This window comes from Chiloscyllium plagiosum, unplaced genomic scaffold (assembly GCF_037043375.1).
Source record: "Chiloscyllium plagiosum isolate Xiang-an unplaced genomic scaffold, Cpla_swu_hap1 HiC_scaffold_12, whole genome shotgun sequence".
NCBI classification, from domain to species: Eukaryota; Metazoa; Chordata; class Chondrichthyes; order Orectolobiformes; family Hemiscylliidae; genus Chiloscyllium; species Chiloscyllium plagiosum.
In genome coordinates this window covers 42,206,485-42,219,373 of record NW_028270150.1, presented here as the reverse complement: position 1 = coordinate 42,219,373, position 12,889 = coordinate 42,206,485, and the positions used below count along the sequence as shown (strand labels likewise).

The window sequence follows — 12,889 nt, the reverse complement described above, 5'->3', positions numbered from 1 at the left end:
ATCAGTGCCCTTCAAGAGCAACGGACAGTCATGATAACAAGGCAAGCAGTTTACTGAAAATCATATCTGCCTGTAATTTCTAACTCTTCATGTACTTCATGAAGTTGCAAATTCAGTTAGCATGATGACCACAAGCTGCATTTTGACTCAGGTCACCTGTCTGATAGCTCTTGTCTTTTTTCTGTTTTCACCAATGAGGCCTTGAAGATACAACAGAATAGCATAATCCTCTTGCGATACAGTTGCAGATGCTACCCCTATTCACCAGCATTGGTACTCTGCATGCATTCAAGGGATTTGCATTTGCTCAAGCAGCCAGGAGAAGCAAGCAGAAGCAGGTGGTGGTGGCAATGACAGTCAAAGAACTGGCTCAATGGATGGCAATCCCTTCCCCAGCTGTGATGAGGCGGAATGAAATGGGACCTACAAAGATGAAGCCTTGAAAAGAGAAATTCTTTCAACATGTGGAGTTCTCACATTTTGGGGTATTGCAAAGCATTCAAGGCATTATTGAATTTATGAAGGAACCAGCTACTAATATGTGTGGACTCCCAACCCACGGCATCAGTGTTGTGCAGTCATCCTCAGGGCATGTAAGTCTTTTTAGGGAAGCACGATCAGGCCTTCATAGCAAGAATCTCTGTCACCAGCCTCTTCAACTTTATTGAAAGCTCAAGTAGCTGCCAATCCGATTATGGTTTCCCCCAGGAGCCAAATGGACAGGAACATTCAAGGTATCACTGATGACCTGTATTATATGTGGCTGCAGATCAGTGGGATTGTTGGAAAATAAAGTAGTGGAGTCAGCAGTTGCGCAGTGGGAATGACACATGTAGGATGTAAAGCACTCCTTTTCACTCCCTCAATGAATATGCACCAGCAGTGGGTTGGGAGCTGAGCTTGACTGTCCTTGTAGTCATTGAACATCTATAATGAATAACTAGCCCTTCGCAAGTCAATGGTCACAAATGTTTCAAAGACCCAAACATCAACAACAGTCAGCTTCCACTCTTTATTTTGAAACCACTGAGCAGCTGATGTAGGAGTAACCAAGGATTAGTAAACCATCTTTTAAGGAGTGTATTATAAGTTGGCATATGACTGAGAAATGTAGTCAAGATAATTACTGTGTTTGGTAGTTGACAGATTAACTTTTCACATTTGGCATTCAGATCTACAATATCTTTTCATAGCCTCTAAGTCTGTTTGTCATTCATATGAAAGTTAGCTGAAAGGTTTATATGTTCCTTAATGAAGAATTCATGGAGTGGTGAAGGATGTAAGAAGAACTGTTAATGAAGAGTCAGATAGTGTAAGTTTACAAGAGAGGGAAATAAGAGGGAAACAAACAGTCCTCTCAACTTAAAAGTTTGATTGAGCATGTTTCCCAAGGCACTGGGGAATGACTTCAGTGCCTTCATTAGGAACAGCGCTCCGAAAGCTAGTGCTTCCAAATAAATCTGTTGGACTATAACCTGGTGTTGTGGGATTTTTGACTTTGTACACCCCAGTCCAACACCGGCACCTCCAAGTCATAAATACAGAGGAGCAGACATTGCGAGATGTTGATGCTCAGGTTCGATGCAAGCAGCAGATAATGGCCATCATAGCTAGTTTGCTGGACTGAAGTGAATCTTGGATAAAATGTAGGTGAGTCAAAGACAGCAGGAGGGTGGCCATTACTTGGTGTGAGCAGTTTCCTTAAATGGACTATTCCGCCCTTAAGACTAATGAAAGAGGCTTTAAGATTTAAGATTCCTCAGAGAAGTTGGACTTCCTTAAACAGAACAGGGAAGCAGGGACCTGCACAAGTTGGATTGGTTACATCTGAACATTAACGGACTGACATCCTCACAGGGAGGTTTGTTAATGCTGTGGAAGTAGGTGTAAGCTAGATTGTCAGGTGGATATGATCCTGAAGAGGATTTCAGAGTAGAGAGAACCTGAAATGGAATTATGAGTTAAAACGCAAGCAAATGAGTTTTGAAGGCAGAGGGAACGTAAACTAGGTAAGGAAGAAGTGAGTTTAGTGAGGCGAGATAGACTTTTAATGCAAGGAGCCTAGGGAATAAGAGGGATGAGGCAAGGGCACAGATAGGTTTGTGGAAGTGCGATATCATTCCTATGACAGAGACTTGGCTGAAAAATGGGCAGAATTGGAACTCAACATACGGGGTTAAAAGATACTCAGGCAACATAGTGAGAGGGATTGAAGAATCATGGAATCATGGAAACCCTACAGTGTAGAAATAGGCCATTTGACCCATCAAGTCCATACTGATGCTCCAAAGAGCATCCCGCCAGACCCATGCCCCCTACCCTACCCCTGTAACCCTGCATTGCCCATGGCTAATCCACCTGACCGACACTTCCTAGACATTATGAGCAATTTAGTGTGGCCAATCCACCTAACCTGCACATCTTAGGAATTGTGGGAGGAAACAGGAACACCTGGAGGAAACCCATACGGACAAAGGGAGAATGTGCAAACTCCACACAGATGCCTGGGGAGGATGAATCGGAGAGGTTGGGATGGTTCTTGAAGAAAAGAAGGCTGAGGGAAAATTTGATGGAGATTTTCAAGATCATGAGTGGGCTGCATAGAGTAGATGGGGAAAATCTGTTCCTGCTTGTAAAACAATAAAAAACAAGACGGCATTGATTTAAAGCTATTCATAAACAAAGCAAATGTGAAGAAAGAAATTTTTTTTTCATACTGTGTATAGTTTGGGTATAGAATCCACTGCCTGGAAATGTGGTGAGGCTGGCTCAATCAGGCATTCAAGAGGGCAACGGATGATTATTTGGATACAAATGGTGCGCAATGATATGAGGAAAAGGCAGGAGATTGACGCTAAGTAAGAGAATAGATTCAGGAACGATAGGCCAAATGGCCTCCAAAATCATAGCAATAATGTGATTTGGTTATATTAGAAAAAATGAACATAGAGAAAGGGGAGATACTAATACATTTTACATACTTAACATGGATTAATCCACAGATGCCTGTTGAGGAAGGCAGGGGAAGAGATATCAGGGGCCCTGCAGTAATTTTCAGATCCTCTCTGGCCACAATGAGGCGCCAGAGAACTGGAAAAGTGCTAACATTGTCCCATTATTCAAAAAAGAAAAAGGAACAGACCAAGGAAATTACAGACCAGTCAAACTAACCTTGGCGGTGGGGAAGTTATTAGAAAGAATTCAGAGGGATAACATAAATCTGTATTTCGAGACTCATGGATTAATCAGGGAGAGCCCATGAAATACAAGTCATGTTGGATCCAAAATTAGCCGAGAAGGAGAAGGCAAAAAAGCAAAGGTAGAGAGATGTTTCTGTGACAGGAAATCTGTTTCTATTGAAGATACATAGAGCTTGAGCTGGGCCCTTGCTGTGGGTGGTGTAACTTATTTAGATTTAAATGCAGAGGGTAGGACCAAGACATTCGCAGATGACGTGAGTATAGGTAGGGTCGTAAATAGTGAGGAGGATAGCCATACTGCAGGAGGATATTAACAGATTGCTCAGGTGGGTACAGAAGTGGCAAATGGAATTTGCGCCACAAAGGTGTGGAATAATGAGCCTTCGGAAGATTAACAAGGTAAGGAATTACAATGCTGAAAATGTGTTGCTGGAAAAGCACAGCAGGTCAGACAGCATCCAAGGAGCAGGAGAATCGACGTTTCGGGCACGAGCCCTTCGATTCTCCTGCTCCTTGGATGCTGCCTGACCTGCTGGGCTTTTCCAGCAACACATTTTCAGCTCTGATCTCCAGCATCTGCAGTCCTCACTTTCTCCAAGGAATTACATTGTAATGGTTAAAATACTGGAAAGTACTGAAGATTAGAGTGAATTTGGTGTGTATTTTCTCGGGTAGGTATGGTGGTTAAGAAGGCATATGGGATACTTGCCTTTATTAGCCATGACAATGAATACAAGACCAAGTAAGTTATGCTGGAGCTTTATAAAATGCTGGTTCGGCCCCAACTGGACTATTGCATGTAGTTGTGGTTACCACATTATAGGAAGAATATGATTGCACTAAAGAAGTTGCAAAGGAGATTTACAAGTGTGCTGCCTGAGCTGGAAGGTCTTAGAATTAGATTTTATTGTCTTGTGTACTGAAGTACAGGAGTACACTGAAAGATGCACAAAATCGCCATTCTCCGGCACCATTTTAGAATACATAAGAAAGGATTCAAAACAAAAGCAGAAGTAAAAGAAACAGAGCCATTTGAAAAGGAAACATCTCGATCACTCCCCTGCCTCTGACATGAGTCTTGAGACCCCACCTGACAGAAAAATAAAAATATGGAGTTCATGAGCTGGGCCCTTGCTGTGGGTGGTGTAACTTATTTTGATTTAAATGCAGAGGGTAGGACCAAAACATTCGCAGATGACTTGAGTATAGGTAGGATCGTAAATAGTGAGGAGGATAGCCATACTGCAGGAGGATATTAACAGATTGCTCAGGTGGGTACAGAAGCGGCAAATGGAATTTGCGCCACAAAGGTGTCTCGAGTCCCTGCATGCTGCAAGCACTGGAACATTGGAACGTTACTGCCCCTGCTGTCTGGTACACAGGCCTAGCCATGGCTTGCAGCCTCAGATCAGACTGTGTGTCTGGACCAGGGATTCAGCCTGGGACCTCGGGCTGATGTGACTTTGAACTGAGGATTAAACCTGGGATCTTCGGCTGAGGTACCTTGTTCTGGTTTGTGTTGCTGCCGCTGCCTCGTCCTAAGACTGCCATTCCAGGAAAGAATGGTTCCAGCTGTTGCTGCCATTCCACGAAGGATCTGCTGTCACTGGTGCCATCGTCCTGAGACAAATCACCTGCATCTCTGCTGCAAATAAAGGAGAAACAAAAGAAAACAATAAGAGAGCAAATGTAAAAAGAAAGAGAAAAAAGAAAAGCAGGTGGAAGCAGACAAGTCCTGGGCTCAGGACCCTGGTCCAAATGCTACTACTTCAATGCTGCCATCTTGAAAAAAAGGGTTTGAGTTATGAGGAAAGTTTGGATAGGCTGGGATTGTTTACCTTGGAGCAACAAAGGTTGAGAGGAGACTGGAGAGGTATGTTCGAGATTATGAGGGAATGGAAAGTGGATAGGAAGACATACTACCAGTGGTCATACATTTAAGGTAAGCTGTGGAAGATGAAGAGGGATTAAAATTGGCTTAGAGTGGTCAGATTGTTGTTGATTGTTGTAGACATGATGGGCTGAATGGCCTTGTGGATTTAAATGTCTATGAGTCTGAGGTTGGAGATATCAGAAGCATACCTGACGAAGTGCATATGCTGCTCTTCAGGCAATCCTGGAAGCCAACATAGTCCAAAGGACCTGTGAGACTGGGGAGAAGTCTCCCTCCCTCTAGGCCCAGTTTCTGCTCCTTCTTGCTGTTTCTGTGGCTGGACTTTATTCTCCATTCAGGTCACAGCTACAAGAATGACACCCATCCTAAACTCTGTACTTATATCAGATAAAATAAGCAAACCAGAAGCCAGAAATAAACAAACTCTAAACTCAAATATCCTTAGAAATCCAAAAAAATCAATAGTACATGGATTTTTATGATCTGAATGCTGCTTTAATGACTGTTTCTACTGTCTTTCTGAAACCAATCCCACCAGCCTTTATACAATGGATTCAGTGCTGAGTAAAACTTAGCTGTTCCATGAGAATATTTCTTTGGGGTCCAAAGTGCGTCAAATGTTCCTGTCTTACATTCATTCTCTTTTTTCATGCAAGAACCTAGGTCACTTACATAAAACATATATTGCTATTGTCGTGGTGATTGGGAATTGAGTGGAAATGTAGTAGTAATGATCCCAAGGGAATTGCCACCAGGACAGAACCCCACTGGTCCTCACCTACCACCCCACCAACCTCCATATACATCGTATCATCCGTCGTCATTTCCGCCACCTTCAAACGGACCCCACCACCAGAGATATATTTCCCTCCCCTCCCCTATCAGCGTTCCGAAAAGACCACTCCCTCCGTGACTCCCTCGTCAGGTCCACACCCCCCACCAACCCAACCGCCACTCCCGCACCTTCCCCTGTAACCGCAAGAAATGCAAAACTTGCGCCCACACCTCCCCCCTTACTTCCCTCCAAGGCCCCAAGGGAACCTTTCATATCCGCCACAAATTCACCTGCACCTCCACACACATCATTTACTGCATCCACTGCACCCGATGTGGCCTCCTCGAGATTGGGGAGACAGGCTGCTTACTTGCGGAACGTTTCAGAGAACACCTCTGGGACACACGGACCAACCAACCCAACCACCCCATGGCTCAACACTTCAACTCCCCCTCCCACTCCACCAAGGACATGCAGGTCCTTGGACTCCTCCATTGCCAGACCATAGCAACACGACGGCTGGAGGAAGAGCGCCTCATCTTCTGCCTAGGAACCCTCCAACCACAAGGGATGAACTCAGATTTCTCCAGTTTCCTCATTTCCCCTCCCCCCACCTTGTCTCAGTCCCAACCCTCGAACTCAGCACCACCTTCCTAACCTGCAATCTTCTTCCTGACCTCTCCGCCCCCACCCCCACTCTGGCCTATCACCCTCACTTTAACCTCCTTCCACCTATCGCATTTCCAATGCCCCTCCCCCAAGTCCCTCCTCCCTGCCTTTTATCTTAGTCTGCTGGACACACTTTCCTCATTCCTGAAGAAGGGCTCATGCCCGAAACATCGATTCTCCTGCTCCTTGGATGCTGCCTGACCTGCTGCGCTTTTCCAGCAACACATTTTCTTTCCAGCTCTGATCTCCAGCATCTGCAGTCCTCACTTTCTCCTCCTATTTTCATTATACACCCATTCCATTCCTGCAGGGGAAGCTTAGGGGTAGAAGGTTGGTTGAAGTCCACCCCTTAAGATCTCTGTTTTGAAAGCAATAGGCTGATGTGTTTGTAATTGATAGCCTATTTGTGATTTGGCGACTGAATGACACAATTATATCTTTCTTCTCCAGAGTTAAGCTTAAGAATTGCTTTTGCATCACTGTCAAAGGAAAGTATGCATTTTTACCACATTGTACTTTTTTTTGTTTATAAACAAATGCAGAACAAATGAACTAATAAACTGAAAGAAATAAGTGGAACAGAACTTTCTGTTTACCACTGCAAAAGATATCTGGGAAATGCTTTGGGCACGGTTCATAAGATGAAAGGTATGATCCTTGCTCTTGGTCCAAATACCACAAAGAATTACATGCAGTTTCTGACATGAACAAGTTTGCTCAGTCCGGCACATACAAAATTTGACTTCGATGTTAAGTTACTTCAGATGTATGGTAGAGTTGTTCTTTTAATCACTGTTTTTTTCCATTTACTTCCTCCAAGACAATGTTAACATTGTGCAGATTAAATGAGCTCAATTCTCATTTTTTTTTCTAAAGCTTGTCCTAATGGATATTATGTTTGCTCTACTGGTCTGTGCATCCGACAGTCTCAACGTTGTGATGGATCAGATGACTGCTTTGATGAAAGTGATGAAGTATTTTGTTGTAGGTACCTCCAAAGACTATTTGCCTTAAAGCTACATTTACTTCACAAGAAACGATAGCTAGAAAGCTTTACATGAAGAAAACCTAATTGATAGAAAATTATGCAGGCTGTAAATTAGACATGTAGATTATTGTGGACAAATTTCTGTCATACACTGCTGCCATACATAACCATCCACAGCAAGCCATAAATTAAAAATGTTATTCCAAAAGGCTACTTTTGCAAGTGCTTAAAGAAATATATATGCTGGGACTGATATTGTTATCAAAGTAACAACACTTGCTGTTATTTGCTGAAATGTTACAGTAACAGAAAGCAAAGTATGGATGCAGATTTAAATGGCGATAAAGCTTGCTTGTCATTGTATATTTCACAATTAGCTTTATAAAAACAACATTTTGCTTTCTGCCTCACTAATGAGGCATTGGGTGTTCTAAGTGCTGTAATTGCATGGTGTATACAAACTGAATTCCCCACAAAGATAAGTCTTGTCATTTCAACAATGTGTATGTACTCTGTTAACAATGATATCTGTTAATTACTAACAATCAACCACTCTGGCATTGAAAATTAATTGTTACAAGTATGGAGCCCATTTCTTCAGGTTTTAGTATTTATTGAAGATTTTAAAAATGTACTTCAGTAAATTATTTTTTCTTTATATCACTTTTCCTGCTCTTATTTCTCTTCCTTACATGACTCAATATTGAAATCACTTCTGTAATTTACATTTCTTTCTCTGTCCTTGTGCTGTAAGTTACACAAGCCCTTAATATGCTTACTTAATCAGACCCAGGCCTGATGAAGGGTTATGCCCGAAATGTCAATTCTTGCTCCTCAGATGCTGCCTGACCTGCTGTGCTTTTTCCAGCATCACACTTTATTGACTCTTGCTTAAAGGTTCTTACTTTATTCAAATAGTCACAATATGCCCCAATTCCTCCCTGTTTCACAATGTCAAAAACTTTGCATGCAGCATAATTTAAACCCAGAATTTACAGGGCAAGACTACCAGATGCTACCGCATGCCTTTCTAAAGCACACTCTGACCATGCTTGGTTATTGGAATGCAGGAAATGGGTGCAGTTCATTAGAGGAAATGTCATCTGAATCCGTGCCATTGAAAATTACAGCAAAGTTTGTACTTGCTGAACCAAATCCCTTTTTCCAGGCCCTGCACTATAACATTGATGTCTTGAACAATTTTTAATACAGGTTAAAAATCACACAACACCAGGCTATAGTCCAACAGGTTTATTTGGAAGCGCTAGCTTTCAGAGAGCTGCTCCTTCATCAGGCAGTTGATAACCAACTGATGAAGGAGCAGCGCTCTGAAAGCTAGTGCTTCCAAATAAACCTATTGGACTATAACCTGGGGATGTGTGATTTTTAATTTTGTACACCCCAGTCCAACACAAGTGTCTCCAAATCATAATACAGATTAGATAGACTGTAAATCAAAAGATTAATGATTGTTAAAAAACAAAACTTTGTGAGGTAGAAACTCATCTTGTGTTGTTGTACTCCCATAGAGTATCCCCATTACCAATACTTTGATCCACTGTTAATCTGCTATTACTACTGATGTTTTCCATCTCTGGCCTCTTGTTGTTCTCTAGCAGAAGGCTCAGATGGGACCAAATTAAACAGCAGGATTATCCAGCCTACCTGGATAATAACTAATAGAAAATTAGTACAAATGAAACACACACAGCACTAATGAAAAGGAATATTGAGCCATAGCAGCAATAGTAACATTGTTTCAAGAGCAAACACTTCCCCCATTGTTCTGTAAAAATCTGTCTTCAATAGATGATGTTCTTAAATGTCAAGCTTCAGAAGTGACCTCTGAAAACATAATTTCCCAACCTATGCTGAAAATGTAGTGAAAAATTTGAAGGTAATGAGACCAATAAGAGAAGACATTTCTTTCAGGATGTGGGCAGTTTTCTTTATTTCTTTTTGTAATGATATTTTCAAATAGCTAGATGGGGTCTGACAAGTGAGCTCATGACAGCTTTCCTTCATTTAAGTCCAATACTTGACAGTAATATAGAAATAAACATAAGTTGTGAAATTGCAAAGTTTGTTTTTGATTGTTGACCTAAAAACCTCTGCTCCAACAAAAGTTGCAAATAAAGCAGTAAAATATTTTGAAGGAATTATTTATTGTATTAAGTTCCCTTAATACAAGAGATGAAGCCAGGTTATACCAGAGCTTTCAACTGTTTAGCATGTGTGCAATAAGTGTTAGGATTTCAGTCCCATATTTTTACATGTTTTACATGTTTCAGTTTGTGATATATGGACAATGTGCAAAGCCTGGTGTGGTTAGTGGAGGGGATGTCGGAAGGGGGAGGGGGGGGTGGAGGGGGCGGTAGTTAAGAATGCTGAGTTACAAATATGCCAATATTTTCCAGGATATTTTGAAATAGCTATTAAGTGACATTAATAAAGAGACTACCTGAGCAGCAGAAACAATGGCAGGGTCTATTAACTATAAACAAACATAAGAAACTGGTATTTTAGAAGAGAACAGAATAGTAATTTACGGGGTATTGGTGTACAAAATGAGGCATGAACTTAGAGTGGTCACTATGGGTCAATGATTGCATGTAAGTTGCCACTTTGTGTAATATTTAATGCAAATGGAAGTTTGAATGCCAGACTCTGAAATTATAAATAGGTTGTTTCCCAGTATTTCCTTTATGATGTTCTCTGAACAGAAACTGAACTTCAATAAGTACATTCATTGTCTGCTGTATGAGCTATTGGTGAGGTGATTGTATCATGATAACAGGAACATAAGAAATATTTAGTAAATGTTATATTATCCTATTATAGGAAGGATATTATTAAGCTGGAGAGAGTTCAAAAGAAATTTACCAGGATGTCGCCGTGAATGGAGAGTTTGAGTTAAAAGGGAGAGGTTGAATAGGCTGGGACTTATTTCACTGGACTGTAGAAGGTTGAGGGATGACCGTATAGAGATTTATAAAATCATGAGGGGTTAAGACAAAGTAAATAGCAGGTGATTTTTTCCTAGGATAGGGGATTTCAAGACAAGGGGCATATTTTTAAAGTGAAAGGAGAAAGATTTAAAAATGACATGAGGGGCAATTATTTGACACAAAGAGTGATTTGTGCATAGAATGAACTTCCAGAGGAAGTGGGGGATGCCTTTCCAGTTACAACGTTTAAAAGACATTTGGATAAGTATATGAATAGGAAAGATTTGGAAGGATGTGGACCAGGGCAGGCAGGTGGGACTAGTTCAGGGATTATGGTCAGCAGGGACTGGTTGGACTGAAGGGTCTGTTTCCATGCTGTATGACTCTACAATGCTGTAAGAAATAGAAAGAGAAGTAGGCCATTTGGCCACCAAGCTCGCCCATCATTCAATAAGATCATGGTTCATCTGTCTCAGGACTCAACTCCCCCTCTGTACTTGCTCCATAAAGCCCTCCACTCGGCAGATATTTGAAACTTTACCTTCTCTTTCATGCTTTCAGTGATGTACTCTTCACAAATCTCTGCAGCAGAGAAATTCAGACATTCACTACTCTCTGGGAATAGAAATTTTTTCACAATTCAGTTTTAAATATGTTTCCCCTTATTCCGTAAGTAATATTGAAATTACCATACTAGTAGAAACATCTAGTCTGTCAAGCCCCCTCAGAATCTCGTAGGTTTCAAGAAAATCCCCCTCGTTCTTCCAAACTCCAATGAATAAAGACCTAATTTGTTGAGATGTTCTTGATAAGTCAACCACTTGTCCCAAGCATTAGTCTGATGAATCTCCTTTACTCTGCCTCCAGAGACAGTATGTCCTTTCTTACCAACATCCATACAGTTCACAGAATCACAGAACTGTCACAGTGCAGAAGGAGCCCATCTGGCCTATTGACTTAAGCTAACCATCACTGAGTTCCCTCAGGTACAATGGACCATCGACCATACATGTATGGTGCTCAGAGCTCCCTGGCATCATCCATTTGGCAGATTTCTAACCAGGAATGGAATTCCCTCCCTCAAAATACAGCTCATTTGTGACTGCAGACAGCAATTCTTGCATATCAGTGTGTGCTATCCAGGGAGATGGCATGATACATACATTCAAAACAACTCCCACATTCCTTGAATGTTTGCCCTCCCCCTGCATCATCCCCAGGGGTGGTTCATGGGTGACAAGATGTACTGCTTTGAGGCAAGACTAATGGCCCCAATATAAAAGACTCAGACTGGTGCCAAAGCAGCCCATACATCCTCTGTGGCTGTCATTAAAAAGGCAATTACTCTCTGAAGATGTGCTTCCATTGTCTGGATTGCTGAGGAGGAAAGGAAACACAGAATATTCCAATACACTTCAGATAGAATCTCCACAATAGTTGCTGCACCCAGCACAACCTAACTCAGTGACGGGGAGGGGGGCATGAAAACTTAAAACAGAGGGATATGGACCAAGTCTCCTCCTCATGACAAGAAGGAAAGTCTGATGGAGATGCTGAGGAATACAAAGCTGATGGTGAGGACATTAAGCAAGACAGGGCAGTACTGAGGTGAGGTAGAAAGGACGAGAGAACCAGATAGTTGTTATGTTTGATGGCAAATGACTTTTAATTAACATGTGTCATCAAATTGAGCTGTAAGCCAATTGTAATGCAGAGGTTGGTCTGCCCTCAAGCAAATGCTTATTGAAAACTTTGAAAACTTAGGATAATTTGTGTACTATTAATTACAAATTAATATGTTCCCTTGGCACCAATACATTCCTGTTCAGTTTACTTACCAGAGCATCAGTATGGACATATGCAGGATTATGTGGGGGTTGGACATGGACTTTAACCTCAGTTTTCAAGAAGCATTCACCTATTACAGGCTAAACTGTGCTGATTGACGTCTGAAACACTAGCTGTTCACTTTGCAGAGGTTATCTTCCTCCCAGATGTCAGCTATTAATGACAGCCTCAGCACTCTTCGCATTACTCCATATGATGTGCTGTAGGAGCCTGTTCTCCTGCAGTCCTCCAAGTTTTAGAAACTTTGACCACCCGCCTCATTTTCTTCCTGTTCTAGATGGGGGTCTCTGCTGGTGCTGTGTTCACTGGAATGTAACTACAAGATTTCTCTTTTTAAGTTCCTCATGAAATGCGAAATCTATTTGTTTTCATTTGCCAGATGTCTCTGTTAAAAGAGTATACAAAGCAAATTCACACAAATAATCATAATAGTCACACTGTGTAATTTCAAGGCTTGTACATGTATTTGTGTGTGCATTAGCATATTTGCCAGAATATTTACTTAAACATGTGTTTTTATTATTTCTGATTTATAAAAAAGGTGTCGTTTAAAAATCTCAAAAGAAT

General features: G+C 41.5%; 1 protein-coding gene across 1 annotated transcript in view; it reads left to right on the top strand.

The window, feature by feature from the left end:
- Positions 1-12,889, top strand: part of tmprss7 (transmembrane serine protease 7) — a 92,808-nt gene that overhangs the window by 65,206 nt on the left and 14,713 nt on the right. Inside the window, exon 12 of the mRNA XM_087992713.1 lies at positions 7,415-7,522. Within this exon, the coding sequence (XP_087848839.1) occupies positions 7,415-7,522 (108 nt within the window). The remainder of the gene's footprint in view (positions 1-7,414; positions 7,523-12,889) is intronic.